Consider the following 20,194-nt stretch of genomic DNA (forward strand, 5'->3'; position numbering starts at 1 on the left):
CTCGTTGTATGTGCAGTAAAGAATAAGTACATTTTTTGTGCATTTTTAAAGTAGCGGCAGTGTTTTATTTGTGTATTTATTGTGTTAGTACAACAATTATAACAATGGTTCTTGTCATCCGGGGTGGGGAAAGACACAAACCGAAACTCCACTAAGTATTGTGAGGTTATATAAGTGTTTATTTACATTCAAATGGAGTACAGTAGAAAATGGAAAGAAGAAAAAAAGGCCGCAAGTGTTCAGCTTGTGTCAAACATGGCAAAGAGAGCTGCCGGGATGCGAGTTGTTTTTATTGGAGACTGGCTGGAGAAGGGATGGAGAGGGAGGGCTAGCGGAGTGGTGCCAGTGCGCACATGCGCAATCGATTGGACTCGCAGTTGAAAACGGGCAGCTATGCCGCGCGCCTACAGAGAACGAGCTGGTCGCGTCCGTCTGGAACAACGGCCGCTGCGACGGAGGACCGACCCGGGGACCGCTGCACCGGGAGGCTGCTGACAGGTGACCGCTCCTCCGGGGGAAAACCTCCTCCCTGAAAAAAAAAGAAAAAAGAAAAAAAAAAGAAACGCAGCCGAGGAAGAGGAGGAGGAGAGCGCGCCGCACGCATCCGCTTCTTCTCCCGTTTCTCTCTCTCTCTCTCTCTCTCTCTCTCTCTCTCCCATCTCAAACATCTCCTCCAGCTTTAATTTCAGCCCCGCTAAGAGAAGAAAAGCAAGGAGACACCCGCGATGTCGCTGCTAAACGTCTAGGATTTGCTGCCGCACGCGTGTGTGTGTGTGTGTGCACAGACTGTGAATAAAGCTGAGCACGGACAGAGAGCTACAACAACAACGACGGGCTTCACTATGGTTTTATTGGCTCTCCGCAGCAGGAGATGTCTTAATAGTCGCTTTATGGGGACGTTATGCTTGCAGTTGTTGCTGTGGATTTTATGTGCCGTGAACGGAGAGGAGCAGCCGTTCAGCGTGGAGGTAAGAACCGGACCGGTATCTGTCTATATATATATATATATATATATATATATATATATATATAAAAGAAAAAAAAAGCATCTCTACCTACGAAGAAACGCGCCTGCTCCTTTGTGCGGCTGTATTATCCCTATAACAACAGCAAACGAAAAAAGTATTACAGGCGGAGTGTAGCTCCTGTTCCCACAATAACAACAACAGCGTCTTTGTGAAAAGCCCAACTGGTTTGTAGCTGTACTTTATCAAATCGCCCTCTATGTGTATAGGCATAAAAACCCCCAAGAAAATAAACGATAGAAGAAAGACTAAGAGAAACCTTGGCTGCTGTTGCTTTGTGTTGTTCAACATGTTCATTAATACACAATGCCCCTCATGTGCGAGATAAAATGAAATAAAGCAACCCACGTAAACGCCACAGGTTAAACATGGCATCTTTTACTAGACAAGGTATTGATAGGTTGCTGGTATTTAGGTATGCCAAGGATTTAGAAAGTTATAATTTGATGCTAGCAAATATTTTCTGTCGTATCCTTTCTTTGTTATGATGTGTTTTTCATTTGTATATGATGTAATCACCAGATTTATCTCTTTAGTGTACATCGATGTGAAAGCAGGCACGTGTCAGTTACCCATATCAAGGTACAAGAGGCTATACAAGTTACATTGTCTTTTTACAACCCTTACCATCCAATAGTTTCCCTTCTAACAAATCTGAACTCCCATCAAAAAGTGATGGGATTTTTTGCTCTAACTGCTTGCCCCCCTGCACATTGCCACTCGGCTGGCTGAAAGAAGGCAGCTTCCCCCCCCCCCCCCATCTTTTACAAGGAAGACAAGAAGACTGTGGGTGTTTGGAAGGATTTTGTTGTTGCCACAAACACAGACAGTAGTGTTGTGAAAACACAATGAGCCCCACCCATCACTTTTATAAAGTAAGGCTGTTTTAAAACTACAAACGACAAGTGACATGTCTGTAAAGCAGCGGGCTGCAGGCTGGCGATCTGAGCGGACCGCCAAATGTACAAATTACCAGCTTGCTGTGCTTGTGTTATTCTATTTAAAGCAGAATTGCAGAAATGTCCAAGAAGCTCCTGAGAACTCTGGAGCTTCTAGAGCTATTCTACATTTTTCCTCCTGTTCATCAAAAATCAAGAGAATAATAAATAAATCACTGCATTCACTTATTTGAGCAGCAAGAGGGAAGAATTGTTGCATCTCTGTTTTAACTGAACGCGTCTCCTTCGTGTCAAACATTTCAATTTTAACGCATTGTAAAAAGTCAGCTGGATGTTTTGTCACTTTGGCTTTGTAATTGCTACAAGTGAGCTGTGTGAAAAGGAAGCACAATAGGCTGTAAAACGGAGCTACTGTGACATTGCCTGCACATGTAAAATTTAAGTGGCAACATATGAGCTCGCCTGCAGAACCTGCAGCACTGCCTTTGCACGTTGTCATCATCGCATACATCACTGCTTATGATGAGACCGGTGTACTGTACTTTGCTCACCACTTTTAAGTCTTTGTCAGCTGGATATAAAGAAGGATTTGTCCTAGTTAGTGCATTCAGCACTCTTTGTTTGGGGGTTAAATAGATTGCCATACTTTAAAGTAGAACTAGTGCAACTCCCACATGCTGTAAGAGAAGAGAATGATGAAATCAGCAACATATGTACAAGATAAAACCCTACTTCTCATACAGCCTAAGAGGTATTGATCTTTACAGAAAGATCATTCAAGACAAAAACCTGTCCAGTTTGAGATATCTTGGTGGTTCATGTCATGTTCAAGAATGGAAACTCCCGTTCTGACCGGCCTCATGTGAACGAGGCACAACTTAGCGATTTCAACATCAGCAAAGACCTCACAAAGGTCACTGGAGCAAATGTTTGAGCTGGATGGATGCCAGATGTTTGTGTTTTTTCAGCCTCCCACTATATGTGCTCAGCAGAAAGAGATCTCTGGAGACTAAAGCAAAGGGCACTTCCATGAGATTTTAGGAGAAAGCCTGATCTGCCCGCTTCACATCCAACTTTTTAAGAGTAAATCATCTCATCGATCATCTGAACACCAAACGAGATTGTCCGGGCATGTTGTTTACCGAAGGCCATTGGAGCTTCGCGGTCACATGTCCACAAGCTTTGTGAACCAGCTCTCTTTGGCAACAGATTCAGGCTTCATTTGGAACGAGAGTCGTTCATAATTCTTGGAAACTGATTTTGGACTGAGCTGCTGTTTGACAGAGATTTCTCTGTCTTATGTTGAAGGAGAAAAAGTCGTCTTTTTCTGTGATATTTAACCCAAATTTCTTCACTGCACAACACAATTCACAATGTAGTAAAAAGTGTCATTTTCACATTAACATTGTTGTGGTGGTTTAGAGCATTCTCTTCTACTCTGCCATCCTCTTCGAATTTTATTTTCCTCCAACAAGCCTTCGCATCCTTGAAATGCTTTAGTGGGAACACGGCCATGATTCTGCGACTTGTTGCTTAGAAATCTCAAACATATAGCAAAGCAGTGTACAGCCCCCGTATGACTTGAGCGTGCGTATGTCCTTGTGAATTATGCATCTAGTCAGAGACAAAGGAGCTATGTGTTTCCATATGAACAAAGGAAGATATTTGAGAACTCTGTGTTTCTGCGAGCGAACAAGCAAGACTACCCCGATACTGAACGACACTGATTGCGTCTTGTAAAGAAACCGCTGAGCACGTGTTTGTTGGAGTATTTATGCTGCCCTGTTGAATAAAAACGGTTTCAGTAGTTTGATATCCCTGAGCTTCCTGACATCACAACATGATGCAAAGCTTCCACACATGTGGACCTTCTCTTGTTGGTGTTTTTTTTTTAAACTCCTTTCTGTCCCATCTCAAAAAAAAAACAAATGACAACACACTAGCGGACATGTAAAGTTCATTATCTGCCACCTTGGGGATTTCGAGTGTGAAGACATTTTTTTAACATTGGCTCAAAAAGAAAAAAAACGACACAAAAATAAACAATAATATAGCTACAATCTGGCAAAATCAGAGCATGAAAATTGGAGATGCACCATAATTTCCTACTTGAATCAGAGCCAATTAGGGAATTATGAATGATATTATAATATGATTTTTTTTTCTATACATGTAAAGCATCTGCATGCATATTTTCTCTATAGTTTAATAGAACAATAAGGTGCTTTAAGAAAATAATACTCCAGCGTAAAAGTAATCTACCTGTGAATCCCTCACTCCTGATTCTAATAAACATTTGATATTTCATCCAGGAATGCACCAGAAAAGTAACATATTCTTCACTGACCAGTCTGGGCCTCTTGTTATGTAATTCTGCTAATTTGTCATATAGATATGAAAGACACTTTTTTTTCTTCAATTTGCTAACATACAGTAAACTGGAATTAGGTGTTTGGCAAACAAAAGCTTGATTTGTGGGGCGTGCTGTGGTGGCGCAGGGGGTCAGCACGCCCCACGTTTGGAGGCCTTAGTCCTCGACGCAGACGTCACGGGTTCGACTCCCGGTCCCGACGACCTTTGCCGCATGTCTTCCTCACCCTCCTTCCTGTCTGCCCACTGTGGAAAAAATACGAGCCACTAGCGCCGCAAAAACTCTGAGGAGAAAAAATTTAAAGAAAAAAAAAAAAAAACTTGATTTGTGCATTGTCTCATTATTTTAATGCATTTTTGCAGAGCTTAGCTTCAGGTAGTTAGGAATGACTTGTCTTCCTGTCCGTCTGGAGGCTTGTAAACAAACAAGAAAAAAAAAAAGGAAAACGGTGGAAACTCAGCTAGTTTCACCGGAGCCGCTTTCTGCACTTGTTATGACGGCGAGGATAGACGTGTTTGTCTCCCATACCTCTAGCACAGGTTGTAGAGGGTAATAATGCAGGCAGAGGTGAGTATTTCCTCCAAATAACAGGAGTGGTTTAAGTTCATCTTGCCACTGCCCTGTAATCGCTGGGCAGGCTGCTGTCTTTTAGAAAACATTACCTCTTTGAGTGGCAGCTTCAATGACAGCTTTGTGGACTAATTAATGTAGAATGCCACACTCCTCTCATTGCTTTCCCCTTTTCTCTTCTCTTGGATTACATTTTACAGCACATGCAGCTTGCCAGGGAGTGATAAAATGGTAATTTGTACCAACTTCTAACACTTAAATTAACACTATATCTCTGTCCGTCTGTGCTTTGAATCGTTATGAGCTGCTGGTTATCCAATTGTTTCCCCCCTGAAGAACTTTGAAAATGTGATGTAACAACCAATGCTAGTATACGGTCCATTTAAATTAGGGTTTCGTTTTTGCAATTTCAGTTGGCATAGCAACCAACTAAAATGGGAAAAGATAGTATGGCATTCTTATATTATTGTTTCATGTTGAGTTGGACCCATTAGATTTCTGTGACCAGTTTCTGACCTGCTCATACAGATTTTAAGGGCTTCATGTTAGCCTGTTTTTTTTTTTTTTAGCATATTGGTATTGGTCCAATAAGTAAAACTGGACTGATTTTAACAACCAATGTTGTCCATCTTGTTGCTATTTATTTTATGTGTTTTGGGGGGGAGGAAGGGTTTTGGTTGGTCATGTGAGAATTTTTTCAGTCAGTGTTAGTGATGCAGCACAGGATTATGAGGTGTTTAACTGAATCAGAGAAGCAATGCAAGTGGTGTGATCAACCTGTACATAGATATAGATATACTGTATATAAAGTCATTTAATATTAGATATTAGCCATAACAACAATGTTATTGTCAGATATCAATATTGGTGCTTTCCTACTGATAGCTAATCCCAACTTCTCGTTGACAATTACAATTAAGCGACATTAAATTATGGCCCTCCTGTGAACATTGATTAATATTAATCATATTAATTTATAGACAAGGAGACAATTTCACAGTGTGAGCAAGCAGTTGTTTAAAAATGTTGTTTTACTTATCGTCAAAGAAAGGTAAAACATTGTTCGTATATCATTTACGTTGTTTGACATTAGCATCTTGTATTAGCAGTTAGCATGGTTAGTCACTGCAGACATCAGTCTTTATGTGATTTATTCATAAAGAAAGTAGACCCTTTCTTTTAGTCTGCTAGCATTTCTAAATCCTGCTTGTCATTTTTGGCAGACGTTGAAATCTCAAAAGAATAAAACGAAGCTAATTTACAGTAAAACGTTCAGTCTGGTATTGTTTGAAGATGGATGCGGGTCATTTTGGTACTTTGCTAATTTGCCAACATGTTCCCGAGAGAGGATGGACTTGAAACTATGAGATAATTTCTCTGTGCATCTTGGTGCTAAAATGTAGCTAAGCAACGGGTGGGGGAAGGGCAAGTGTACACAGCTGGAGAAAACTGCTCACTCCACTCGTTTCTCTGGATTAAGATTAAAACTTTTAGAGACATTTCTTTTGCAGTTTTTGATACCATTCATTTTTTTAAGTCCTTGGTTTTCCTTATTAAATCAAGGTAAATTAGTTCATGTGTAGCCTACATTTGCTTACAGAAAAGAAACATAATTCACATCTTTACTAATTCAGTTATTTGTACAATTAAGATTTATTCACATTTGATCCACCTAGACTTGTCTTGCTGATGAAGCATTGCTCAAGGAACACATTGTAGACATGTCAAAGCCTCCTGAGCATCGCACCGGCTTGATTCTACTCACAGAGGCATCAGGTGCAGTGCTGTGCTCTGACTAACATTAAGCGCTTGAGTCATGCCTCTGTGCTCACCAGAGACTGAGCGGAGTTGCTTAGTCAGAGATAATCTGCTGTACAACAAAGAGAGTGCGAAATTGTTCTCCCATCTGTTGACACATCTTGTTTCAGATGAATGCATGAGTGAATTTATGGTTCAGGTAAACTTTGCTCATGAGTCGCTGGTAATCGTTTTCTCCATGTAAATCTTGAAGATCGTTTCCATGAAAACGTCCCAGATGGGCGAAACACAACACAAAATGAGATAATGCTGAGGTGTCTGCTCTGTTGAGACAAACCTTTCAGTTATTGGGTGAATTAAAATCTTCAGTAGGTGGCTTTGTTAGTTGTCTTTTTGAGTCTAAAAGAGAGGAAAACTTTGACTGATGACTTTTCTTTGAAAAAAAAAAAAAAACAGGTCATAATCCTGGCCTTGTTTTTTTTCTCTATGTTGGACATTTTCAGTTTTAGTCCCATATGCAAAAACGGGAGCTGTCTGCTACAGGAGCTTTTGCACCATCTATTTACTGATTTGTATCTTCAGGTGGATTATTTTGTAGCTATTTTGACAAATTGAAAGTAATTTTCTTTACTAATAATCTACAGAATGGAATCATTGCATTTCAGTAAATATAGTTTACCTGAACTAGAGATGTAAGAATTGTCATTTTGATCATGAGTCATAATCTGTCCTATTTCATGAGTGTCAATTAACCCAAATGTAGATACGTTGTATGAAAAAACAAACAGAGTATAATACAATCCTCAGATAATAATAATAATAATAATAATAATAATAATAATAATAATAATAATAATACATCACTAAGTTCAATTATACCTGAGAGTTGAGACGTTTTCAAGAGTATTTAAAGCCGTAATGGAAATAGGAACAAACACAAAGGTAGTTACATCAGGGTTTCCCCCCAGTGTATTATAAGCCTGGCGGGTCGCAAGGCTTTACTTGTGTCCCCACCAGGCTAAGCACTGCTCATTTCTAAAAAAAATTTTTTAAATGTTTGCATTTTTTAAAGCTTTCTAGTTGGTGTTCAGGTATTAATAGGTCCACTCTTTCAATAACATATAATTATCAAGTGATATTTTCAAATTTCCCTTTTTTTAACTCAACAGCTCTAGCGCCCAACCACCGAGCTTAGCCAGTTCTCTGGGGGAAACCTTGTTACATGGTCAGATGATATATTTTTAATTTTATTGTGCGACTAACTCCAGAGTTTCTGCAAATGTATTCATTAAATTTAAGAGTCTTAAAATCAGTACATATTATAATACATGCTTGAGTTTGTTTGATAACAAAGTGAATTAAATTTGTAGTCAGGTGTTGCTACCCAACATAACACCATCCTACAGTAAGTAGTAAGCTTCATAAAAGATGTTGACAATGAATTTTAGTGAACTAATAAAAGAAAGAACAACAAGTAAATGAGTGAACTTGCAAATTTTAGACACAGCTATATATTAATCAAGGCTTAGTATAAAAATTATTGGCATATTTACTTGTTATGACTTTGGCTGGGATATCTGTCAAAGCTGTGTCTATTAAACCCACTGTACTTTTACAAGCTGGAAATATCCTGACAAACACTTTGCTTTTGGGAGTCTTTGTGGCGCGCGACACGGGGCTGTGGACATCACGTGAGAAATGGCAGCATTTTTATCACCGTCTCAGCTTGTCTTCCCAGTCGGCATGTTCAGCCTCTGAAGTGGCACCTGAACGTTCGAAAGCGACTAATGTGAAGCAGCGCGCGCGTGTGTGAGTGTCTTTGAAACGCGTGTGGGTTCTCCAGCTTCTGGGGATTTCCTCTTAATGTCTCGAGCATGTGTCGGTTGGAAGGGTGGGCGAGTTCACTTGCTTGCGTGCAGCCGCAGCAGTCCTGCAGGTCACTAGACGCTTTAATTCAGACTGGATTATAACTACCTAAAACAGATAACTGGGCTAATAGATCTCGCATGCTATTTTTAATGATAGGTGCTCGCCCGCTGTGCGTTTTTGCTGTGCCATTTCCCAGAAATTGCTTGGCAGTCGGTCAGTGTACTTTTGTGCTCCAGTGTGTTTTCCCTTGAACTTTCTGTTAATGAAGTTTGAATGTTTCGTTCCCTCCCTGCGGCACGGTGGTTATCGGCATTGGTATTAACTACTTATCTACTCTACACAATTCAGCAAAATAGCCCAAAATTGAAAATGCATCACTTCCTGTGCAGCTGGGGCTCTCACTCCCAAGGCAGTTAATGTAAAAGCGATTAGGTTTGCCTTTGTGTCCCATCAATCACAAATGCAACCGGGCTTTTTATTTGCATGAAGTTATATTCTTGGATTTTCTCATCTTAAACAAAGTAAATACATTAGTTTGCTGCTGTCGTTTGCCTTTAGCTATATTTCTCCACACAGACAGTGCAGAATATAGGAAGGCGCTTAACTGCCAGTGTCTGAGAACTCGTAGGCGCACGTATTGGTGTATTTTTATCGGCGTGTCTCGTCTTTGAGCACTCATATGGATTGCTTCATTTGGCTTTGGTAGGATAGCAGATTTCTGGACCACTGGGGTGTCTGTGTCAGTCTGTTCACCCAGATACAAATACAACAACACCTTCACTGACCTAAAACATTCCTCAGCACATTCGCGCACCAACCTGACACTCCTCAGCACTTGTTACTGTTATGTATTCTTTCATGTCCTCCTTTCTGTGGGTGAACAGACGTTCTCTCCTCTTCCGAGACATGTCTTTGGTCACAGCTTGCCGGGGCGTTAAATCTTAAATGTGACTGATGATCGCAATGTTACGCATTGCTGCATAGGACGCCCCACGTCCTATGCGGGGCTGTAAATTTAGCCTCTGGAAGAAATACTAAGGCACAAGTGTGAGTGTGTGCGGATTCTTTTACACGCAGCGTTTTATGAGTCATGGTGAACTGTTGCAAGCTGTTCTTTCCATAATTTCAAATTTAATAACTACAACAGTCGTCATAAAACCGTCAAGTTGATGCCTTGCCTTAGTCGAGAATTATTTGACTGTTTTTTTCACGTTGCTGTAAGTTGGAGATGCACCAACAACGATGGTGACCAGTACAGTTTCTTTTGCTTTATTGGCCTCGACAGATGACTGTCCAGTCGGAAACTCCGTCTTTTGTCCAAATCCCAGTTAGCTACTTTCAGTCTCAGTGATGTCAAAGAAATACAGAAATGTAAGGTAATATTGTACTATGGACTGATTACTCCATTATGTTGATGTTAATTTATATTCAAATATTAAGTGATGCAACAAGCAGACCTCTGAAGTGCTTCAGTGTAACACGACAGAGTAACTGGGAGATGATTGAACAAGTAATGCAACCATCATCTTCTGGGCAAGATGGCCCACCCTATGCATGCTGTGAAAAACTAAGCTGGACTATTTTGAAACAAACATGAGCGACAGTATTACAAATATTACGATAGATGAAGAAAAAAACCAGCTAAATCTATCTGTGACCTTACGGGATTATCAAGCAGTGATGTCAAAGTTTTCCTTAAAATAGAACAGGGGTAGCGAATTTTGTTTCGTGCAAGTTTTGTGACAAATGATTTATTTAGTACTTGCGAACCAGGGCTTTCATGTTCAGGATACAAAAAATCCTGAGATCTTTAAATGAAGGTGAAATAGTTAAAAAATGCCTGCAGATCTTTGTAAAAACAGCTGCATGTTTTGTGATGCAGCACAACTAACTTCATGTGTGCACCAAACATCAGCAATCACTGTGAGACCCTTGTCTGTAATTATAAATAAACTATAAAAGAATGTATCGGAGGAATAACAGATTACTAAAATGAATTTAAATTTAGCTACCCATGCAAAGCATGGCTAACTAAAATAAATTGGTCTGCATAATAGATGTAGATTTAGTTGCCTGTCAGCCTTACGAATTTGAAACACTAAATGTCTAAAGATTCCCACCCTTACTGTTGATGCATCACTTTGATTTAATCAGGCTGTGAGAAAGCGGGAGAGAGCAAGACCGCCGATAACAGCAAAGCCGACCAGAGCTCATATTTGTTTGTACTTCAATCTTTGTCATGGAATATCCTGGATCTTTAAATGTTTGCAATGTTTGGGTTGCTTCACAGTTATTGTCAGGATTAGAAAGCAAACTTTCTCTAGAAAAGAGAAAACAGAGATTGCTAATTTATTAATGCTAACAACTAACATAGGGAAAGCGAAAGCTTAGAATGTCAACATTGCAATCATTGTAGCTTTGTTTTGCAATCCGGTTGTCAAAAATCAAGGTGGAATAACATTAACAGCAAAAAAACTAAAAAAAATATAACTTCAAGACTGTTCTTATATCTTTTATCTTTATTAATATTCCTATAGCGAAATCAAAACATGCTCAGCTCTAGAGATTGGCCACAAGGTTCTGATCTCTATTTTAGGCCCCTAAAATCTCCAAAGACCGTCTACTGTAGAGTCGCTATTCAGTATGTATGATCACACCGTGACATTTTTGGGTGACATTTTTGTGGCATTTTATCCTAATGGGGCCACCGAGATAGCAGACATGGCATGCATAAAACAAATGTGTGTGTTTGTGAATCTGTAGGCGCCCGGGGCTTAAGATGCAGCAATGCCCTGCTCAGCCTCTGCAATAATCACACCCCGTCAGAGGCCACGAGGTCCACACCACGGTTTGTGTCTCATTAAAAGTCTTTTTTTTTCTGTTGAAATTCCATAGTATGAATTTAAGTACAGCAGCTTGAATTAATGCATGCATGTGTCTGTGTGGGTTTGTAGTTTATCGGTGTGGGCAAGAAAAAAAAACAAAAAAAAACCGGCAGCGGTTGCCTTGACGACCCTGGCACACTCTCCAGCGGTCTGGCGTGTACCGGATAAATAATTCAGGCCGGTCAGAGGCGGCGGAGCAACCCCTGGAGGACGGGGGATCACGTTGCGACCGTTCACCTGTGCCTGGAAAAAAAAACAAAACCATTGTTTCACAGCGCTCCGTCTCAAATCTGTTACCGGACAAAGAGAGGAGCTTTTTTTGTTGTTGTTTTTTTTCCCGTTACCACCTGTGGTGTGATAGGAAGGTTAATGGGGAGCAGAATTGCTGGACATTTAATGTCATATCGCTGCTAGATGAATGCTTAATGTATCAAATGACTGAATGTGCTTAACCAGTAATGGCCGAATAGACCTTTGAGTAATTGGTTGACCTATTTTTGAGGAATAAAAAAGACTCGGCGCAAAGTCTTCCACCTGAATTTATCTCCTATCAGGGAGCTAACTACTTCCCGTCAGCATTCCTGCATAGACAGAAATCCATCACTGAATAGATGACCCGAATAAAAAAAGTAGAGGGAATTTCAGTAGGTGTATTCAACGTGACTGATTAGTACAAGCCTGTGGTGGAAACTGTTGGCAGTTTGAAACCTTCAGGCGGCGTATCTACCTCGCTCGGTAGTCGGTGCTGTACCATGCTGCTAAGAGTAATGCATCAGCTGGTGTCAGGTGCACTAACAAACCCGTTTAGGTTCTCCCTAGAGAATTAAGTTCCATTACCTTAACTCTGAGTTTCCAAAAGGGCTGACAAACTCCTGAATCCATGGTGTTCCAAGACAGACAAAGATTCCTGGCCAAACAGGAATAGTTCGTTGTAATAAATTTCTTTCCTTCCTTTCTGCTGGAAAAGTTATGTTTTCTCCCACTCTTCCGCATCCTCGAAGAAATGTGGACATGAAGACATTATAATTATACTTAAAATTCTACACTCTGTTACAATATGCATACTGTTGAGTGTTGTTAGTGTTTCCTTACAGTGCTTAGGTCAATTTACTGATCAGAAATAGGATGTATTTTCTTGTTTTTCACCAGTGACTTGTCGGTCGTGACCACTTCAGCTAAAAATTGTCCAGTTTCAGTCACTTAACGATTTCTTGTTGGACCTTTAAACTTTCATAATTGTAAGTGTAACAAAAAACAGGGTGCTGTGTCCCTATGGACAAATATTTTTTCTAGTCACCATTTCCTCAAAGGGGCAGTATTATGTAAAATTGCTTTACATCATGTTCTACTGATATTCCCTGATCGACAACATATTTGGAAAGTTCCTTAAAGAGACAGAGGCTCAATTGCAATGCGTTAAATTATAAAGTCAAAGTCATATATGCAGCATTTTCATAACAATTCAAGAGGACAAAGTTACTTCATTAAAAACGGCTCTGCTTTGTTGGAAAATACATAATACCACCCCTTTAATTTAGGTTTTTGAACCTGCAAATTACTCTATAATGTGCTTTTATGCCACACAGCAATACAGCAACACTGAGGTATCATACTTAATGCTTTCCTGCCTGAAGACGTCATATGATCTTTCCCCTGATGTCACTTCGTCCTGACCTGAGACCGCACTCATGCCCCTGACTCACCATGAACTATTAACACACATGTGATCCCTTGTAACTCGAGGTGACTTGAGGTCTTATCAGCTGATTGGTCACAAATGACAATGACGTCCAGCTACCACATGTTGTCTGCGCGTTGCCATGCTGACCAGGCTTCCTGACTCGCATCTCATTCATAATAAAGCGGATCAGGCCGCCTTACAAGTAGGCCCCCCTTTTTTTGTGGCACCCTTCAGCTAATTGGGTTGCCTTCTATTTGTCAGGTGCGGCCAACCAGCTTTACTGATAGAGAGGGACCATGGGATCTGAGGGCTTGAAGTTCGCCTCGGTTCAGTAGCAGTGTGAGGCATCGGTGGAAGGACAAGTCGTCTGAGTCACTTTCATGCCCTAGTTCTTATGTCACCATCTTGGGTTAACCTGCAGCAGCTTAGTCTTATGCTGACTCTGGTTTTACTTTTTATTTCTCTGCACAAACGATGTTTAAGATTTGGAGAATAGGTTTGGGGAAAATATCAATTGTATTTTTCGACAGATATGCGTTCAGTTTAAGTACTCATGTGTGTAGTAGCTGTACAGCTTTTGAAATAAAGCTGCAAGAGCGTCCTAAGAAAAAAAGTGTGGGTGTATGTGATCTCAGACTAGATTCCTCTCATATATTAGTCTGTAAGGGAAATCCATTTGGAGGGGAAGTGAAACGAAGTGCAGAGACCCTCTAAAGTAGGTGAGGATACATTTCCAGGAGTTTTGTGTTTATCAGAGCATCATTGTTGGACTCTTTCTCTTCTCTTCAACAGTAGCTGAGTATCTGCAGAAGTTCAAACTCATTAAACACTCTTTTTTTTCTGCTCTCACAGCGCGCCCAGACCTCTTAAAATAATACAATTTAATTGCATAGCGAGGATCTATAATCGTTTTCTGGGCTTTGTTGGATTAATTAGCGTACTTTTAATGTGTTTAGATTTAAAGTTCCTGCAGTGGTAACCCCCTTCCCAGCCTTTATGTTTTCCCTATTTACAGTCACTGTTAATGCATTTCCAAGGAGTCCAACACAGTACGAGCTGCACAAGCTCTCGCTCTCTCCCCCCTTTCTCCCTTGCTCTCATTTCCATCCATTTGCAGACTGAGGACAGGGAGGAATTTCTGTCGGATCGAATGAATGAGGCTGTCGAGCCGGAGCCTCAGGAATCCTCACATCTGCAGAATGCCGGCAGCCATAGATCACTGTATGAAAGAGTGAATCGATGAGCAGGACAGGTGGGCAGCAGAGAAGGAAGGATTTAGGAGGAAAACAGAAACGGATAAGAAGTGACTGGATACTGAAAAGACGGAAGAAACGCTCTCTGACTGCGCAAAGCGGTCTCCTCTTATTCAATAAGACTATAGCAACATGGAAACTTAGTTTGTCGTTATCATGTTGGGATGGATTAAGGTGTGGCCATGTGATGTGCGCTTTGTGGACTCCTAAAGTGGTCACAGGATGCTAAAAAAAGTAAAACTAGTTGCGTGACCTATAATCTTTGTCATAATGCAGGATGAAAAGATTAAAGGCTAAGATTTAATCTTTGAAATTTTGCACTATGTCAGCACGTTTGAGCATTCAGCCACGATTCTCTTTGATTCTCTCATTTGAGCTTGGGAGGGTCTGGCTCTGAAGGCACAGCTACTGCGTGCATGTTTTAAGTTTTCCTGCAGGAAAAACATCCTGACAGATCCCCAGTTAGGATTTGAATCGAGCACCTTCTTGCTATGAGCAAACAGTGCTACCAACTAGAGGTGCTGAAAAAAAGATTCATTATTTAGAGAATCACAATTCCTAGTCTGGGAATTCCAAATCGATTCAAAATGCTCAAAAATTTATTTTAGTCTGCTTAATTTTTGGTAAAATTATAATTTGAGTAATAAATCTAGGCAGTTAAACTAATCTTGTACTGGCAACTTAAGTTACAGAATATTTATTCTATTTTTGCTTAAATAAAAGCTGATCGAACCTTACAGAATTGCTTTAAGTAAATGTTCTATTTGTTTAGATAGTCTTTTACTCTCGTCTGTCACATAATTTAAAGAGAATTTCTAGAGCGTTGGTATTGAAAAGTTGGTTTCTGAATCAAAAATTGTTTCTGAATTTAATTGTGCCCCTAAAAATCAAATCGAATCAAATTGCTGGACACTGGAAGATTCACATCTCTACCACTGACTACCGGCTTCCAATTTTGGATGATGTCTGTTCTTCTGATTTCAACTTTGACAACTTTCCATTCTTTTTTTCTTCGCTTTTTCATATGTAAAAGTGTAAAACATAGCATGCTTTACGCCTTCTCGTTCAGCTAAAAGTCAGAACAAGAAAATGATGCGTTCTGACTTTTAGCTGTTTTATTTACCACAAAAGTGCTCTTGATTGGTGTGCTTATAGACCATGAAAGCGAAGAAATGATTTGAAATTTCATTGGTGTGCCTCTGATTTTGCTGTAAAACCGTATTATATCCTGAGATTCCAACTTCTGCAGTCAGAGTTTTTATTCTAAAGTTTCAAGACCGGTGTAAAGAAGAAGAAAAAAACACAGTGACCAGAGGGACTAGCTTTACTGCATTTGCTGCTAGTGCAGAACATTTCCTTGGAATCACCGCCTGCCCTCCTCTGTTATGTTCACCGCCTGCTCTGCCTGGTTGTTTCCCCGTGGCGTTGTGTATAAAGAACCAGCTTGACAGCTACACCCTGTGCATCCTACCTCCATGTATATGTCTCGGTTTCACGTCGGACCCCGAACAAGCTCTTCAATTCCCACGCGCGCCCTGACACCGTCCGACATCCTGTCACCGTCGGAGCATCAGACGCAACAACTGTCAGTCCAGACTGGGTCATCGTCTTGTGAAAGTACTGGTGAAATAATCTGCCAAAGGAACAAATACGTTTTCATCAATATTAACAAATTATTTACTTAAAACGAGCCTCTACTTCTTGCTAAAAAGTAACTTTTTAGCAAGTGTACAAAGATATTTGCACTAGAACTTAAACGAAAAGTACTTGTGTTTACTAGTACTTTGTGTTTTTACAGTGGATTTTTCACATTTTTTATTCCAAAGTTTCAACTTTCAGATAGTAAAACTGACTTTCTTCAAATATGCAACAGGTGCTATGATGAAAAGCTGAACCGTTGCTGCGTTTCCATTACAAATGTATGCAAAACTTTTTCAATATTCTGCTAATGTCAGAAAAGAAACAGTTTTGCAATTGCTGTGTTTCCATTAAATAAGAAATGCAATTAAAACCACACCTGGGCGATCACATGATAAGTCATTTATCATGTGATCACAGCGGTGACAGACACTTACAGGGGATATATTCATATTTCAGCCACGACACCAGCGCTCATCGTCAGCCATCAGAGGAGATGTTTGCGTCTTACTCAGGCATTGGCGCAACAAACTCCTTATACTTTGGAGCCGAAATCATTTTTGTCATTCCAGTTTGCGCATTTGGAGTTAATGGAAATGCAACTGGTGTCGCTCCTTTCTTTTTTCGGTGGTTATTATGCTATGCCTAGCTGTTAAAAACAGTCATTTTTCTTTTTGTGTTGCTGTAGTAATTATGAAACCATAACCAAGGAGAAAATTCCAACACTAAATGTGAATTTTGAGCAAATTTTATTTTTGTTTTGTTGTTTTTAATCTTAGTTCATATATAGTTTTAAGACACTTCTAAATACAGCGTCACACCTCTTGCCTTCACGGTAAAACAAACTGAATGTCTGCGACTTGTTTGAACCATATCTTTGCTGTAAATTCTCAAACAAACATCAAAATCTCTGTGGCCATATAGGCGCTTGCAGCATCTCGTTGCAACATCTTCACGCTGAATTCGTGTCTGTGGCTTCATGGGGCTTGTGCATCTGCGTGCCAGCTTGCCCGGGGAGGCGGGGAGGAGGTGGCGGAGGGAAGCTCCAGCAGCTGAGCAGCTGAACAAAAATTGCACCAATGAACCTGACAGACATTGTAATGTTCTCACCGCTAAGCTGACAGGAGCGCAGACAGGAACAGAGAGACACATGAGAAAAGACAAAGAAATATGTGGGAGCAGTACTTGAGATGGAAAAACAATATGAGTGGAAGTTGGACTAGACTCTATGCTGACTGCTTGCAGCAATATGTGAATGTCTGACTTTTGGTCTCAGTAAATAGATTGCAACTATTTTTTGTTCTTTCTGTTACAGTCAAAACAGATAAACCAACTCTAGAAATGTCTGGTTGTGGTGTTGTTCATTTTCAAGTAGAGAATGAATTAAAACAGACTGTTGCCTTTTTGTAATGCAGGGATATGCCAGTGTGGTAAATGATGGATTTTTTAAGTAATCAACTAGATATTAGATATACATATTTTTCCCTTGATCAGTTGGTGTAACACTGAAAACTGTCCTTCCTCACCATTAATTGCATTAAATCTAAGAGCCTATGAAACTCAAGAGCAAACACAATGTACTTTTCTGTCAGTATAAAAAAAGGAAAATTAAGGCCAGGGACATATGCAAAAAACAGGTATAGTCTTATTATTCCTTCATTTATGCATCATCACATTTTTATTTTTTATGTTTACATTCTTAGGGGAAAAAAATCATAATCTGCTCAGAGCTCAGAAACTTCTAAAGCTGGAATATCCAGGAAATCCCTATTTTTGCTGCATTTTTTGTCTTGTTTATCAATTCTCATGGTTTTAATTACATGTAAAGTAACATGCGTGAAAGAGAATTTTGCTTTTTTATGATGCATAAAAGTGCCTAAATCCATTTGTCCAAGTTTAAAAAATTAATTGTCTTTTAATACTTAAAGATTCCAGAAAAAATAAAAAACAGAGTTTTGCGTTGACCGACTTTACTTTAAATATTTGGGATGTACATATTTCGATTGTACATTTAGCCGAAATGAAATAAACATTTCCATCTGCAAAGCTCGACGGTGAATCTGTCGCTCTTTGGGCTTTCTGCATAATTCCTCTCCTACTCTAAAGCAGCAAAAGATGGATGACATAACGTTGCCTTGAAGTGTTAATCTCATACCTTTTAGCAATCAGATCACATAGTCCTCATTTCACCATATGCAAAGAAAAAGGTTATTTTTTACAAGTATCAACTCACATATAATTCAGTAAAGACCTATCAACATATTTACAGAGTATGATACCTCACTGTAAAAAAAACAAAGAAACAAACATGCATTGTCTGCATTTACAAATATCAACACCACATCATAAAACAAGCTTCTGACGTGCTCCTTTTTGCGGCTCGTTTTCCCACTCAGTGTAAGTGAATCCGTAGAGTCACGTTTCTGCCCTAGAGGAGTAATGGTTTTTCCTTCCCTCCCATCCCGCCGCTCGCCGAGCTTCCCTCACTGCTTAGTGGATTTTATTGCCAGAGTGTATCCTGCGCCGTCCTGAACAGCAGGGCACCATGATGACAGAAACAGCTCAACATCGTTGTCTACAGCGTAGTAGAGCTTCGATTTTGAGTACTGATCTGCTGAATTGAGGAATGCTCTGGGTTCGTTGGCTTGCTGAGACTCAGAGACGTTGTTGCTCGTTAACTCCAGAACAAACTTGTTGGCTTTGTTGTGTTTGAACAGAATTTAGTGAATCTGTTTGGCATTTTTGTGATGAGGACTGGGAGCAGAAGTTAGCTCGTTTAAGTCCCCAGCACCCATCCCTACCATCTTTGCTTTATTATATTTGCTCTGATATCTTTCTTTCTTATAAACCTGCTTTTTTTATTTAGGCTTTCAGTTTGTAATGTGTCACCAAGATCCAGTTCTGTGAGATTTTGAGATCTTAAAGCATCTTGACATTTCTTATCCTGTAAATCTATCTCAAATACTTACTCTGGTCACGTGGTTGATTTCTGATATGTCATTATTTTGTATAGAACTCTTTGAAAAATCAGTCACACCAGTGATGTTGCTTCTCTGCTTCAGTTCAACAGCCCACAATCCAGCGTTGAAACAAATGCCACATTGCAAAATACCTACATGCAAAGTATCATTTCATGTAAAATTTTATTTACAAAGCCTTTAACAGCCTGATGTATTTTTAATGTATGTTTTTATAGAACAATGAGCTACTATAATGAAGAAACAATTTTTAGCAAGGAAGATTTACAGTTAGAAACTGTTGTCATATCAAACAAAACATTACTGTAATTACTGTGACTAAAATATTTAAGGAGAGGGATTCCTTTTGCTTGAACAGCCAACACCACTCCATTTAACATGTGTCACCTATAAAATCTATGAAGGATTAGTTAAGCTTACATGACAAAAAGAGTTGAGATACCCTTTCTATCTGCCACGAACATGCAAAAAGTAGGAGCAAGTGAGCCAATATTTTCGTATACTTGACGTTTTTAAGTTTGGGAGAACCATGCCCCCTGGTTCCACCACTGCTAAGCGGAGCTAATTATCTCTTAGCTTTAGCATCACTGTCAGCTTTTCTTTGCCAATGTGTTACAACGTCAAGATAACAAATGTTTTAATAACATCTTTTAAATAATAATGTTTTGCTCTTGTGTTTTCTTGCCTTTAGGTGTGGCTCCAGAGGTATGGCTACCTACCTCCTGCAGACCCCAGAATGTCTGTGCTGCGTTCTGCCAGAGTCATGCATACTGCTATCGCTGCCATGCAGCGCCGCTATGGCCTAAATGTCACAGGGAATCTGGACAGCAACACTATAGAGTAAGTAATGCACGCTTTTGTGCTTCCTGAGCAATGCCTTCGGAAGTAATAGAAAGTTTAATTTGTGAAATAATAGTCATATAAGTGAATTTTATGCTTAACCTATTTGTACACCTATAATTGCCTCCCAATTTTTGCGACTTTCTATTTGTGTAAATTATATATACATATAGATAGAGACTGCTACACCTTTGACAAAACATTGTGGCACATTAACCAGGAACCAGCCATGGTTCTCTCATATTTTAAGATGTGAACTCCAAATAGAATGATGTCCTTTCTTCACTTCAATTTAAAGATATAACGTACAGATAAGGTCTTATTTAAATTTATGCCATGTCTCAGACAAAACTGTCTGGGTAAAACATTTCAAGCATTTTGATGAGATTTCATATTCAAGCCGGGATGCGAATGGTTACTGCGCTCC

The 20,194-nt window shown here is 39.7% G+C and overlaps 1 protein-coding gene across 2 annotated transcripts in view; it reads left to right on the forward strand.

The window, feature by feature from the left end:
* The first annotated feature begins 357 nt into the window (after window positions 1–357).
* Window positions 358–20,194, forward strand: part of mmp16 (matrix metallopeptidase 16) — a 77,002-nt gene continuing 57,165 nt past the window's right edge. For both annotated transcript variants that reach the window (XM_023326284.1, XM_023326285.1), the window contains exons 1-2: window positions 358–968; window positions 19,619–19,767. In XM_023326284.1, coding sequence (XP_023182052.1) covers window positions 843–968; window positions 19,619–19,767 — 275 coding nt within the window. In that variant the 5' untranslated portion in view covers window positions 358–842. The remainder of the gene's footprint in view (window positions 969–19,618; window positions 19,768–20,194) is intronic.

The sequence above is a fragment of the Xiphophorus maculatus genome, chromosome 21 (assembly GCF_002775205.1).
Source record: "Xiphophorus maculatus strain JP 163 A chromosome 21, X_maculatus-5.0-male, whole genome shotgun sequence".
Lineage (NCBI taxonomy): Eukaryota > Metazoa > Chordata > Actinopteri > Cyprinodontiformes > Poeciliidae > Xiphophorus > Xiphophorus maculatus.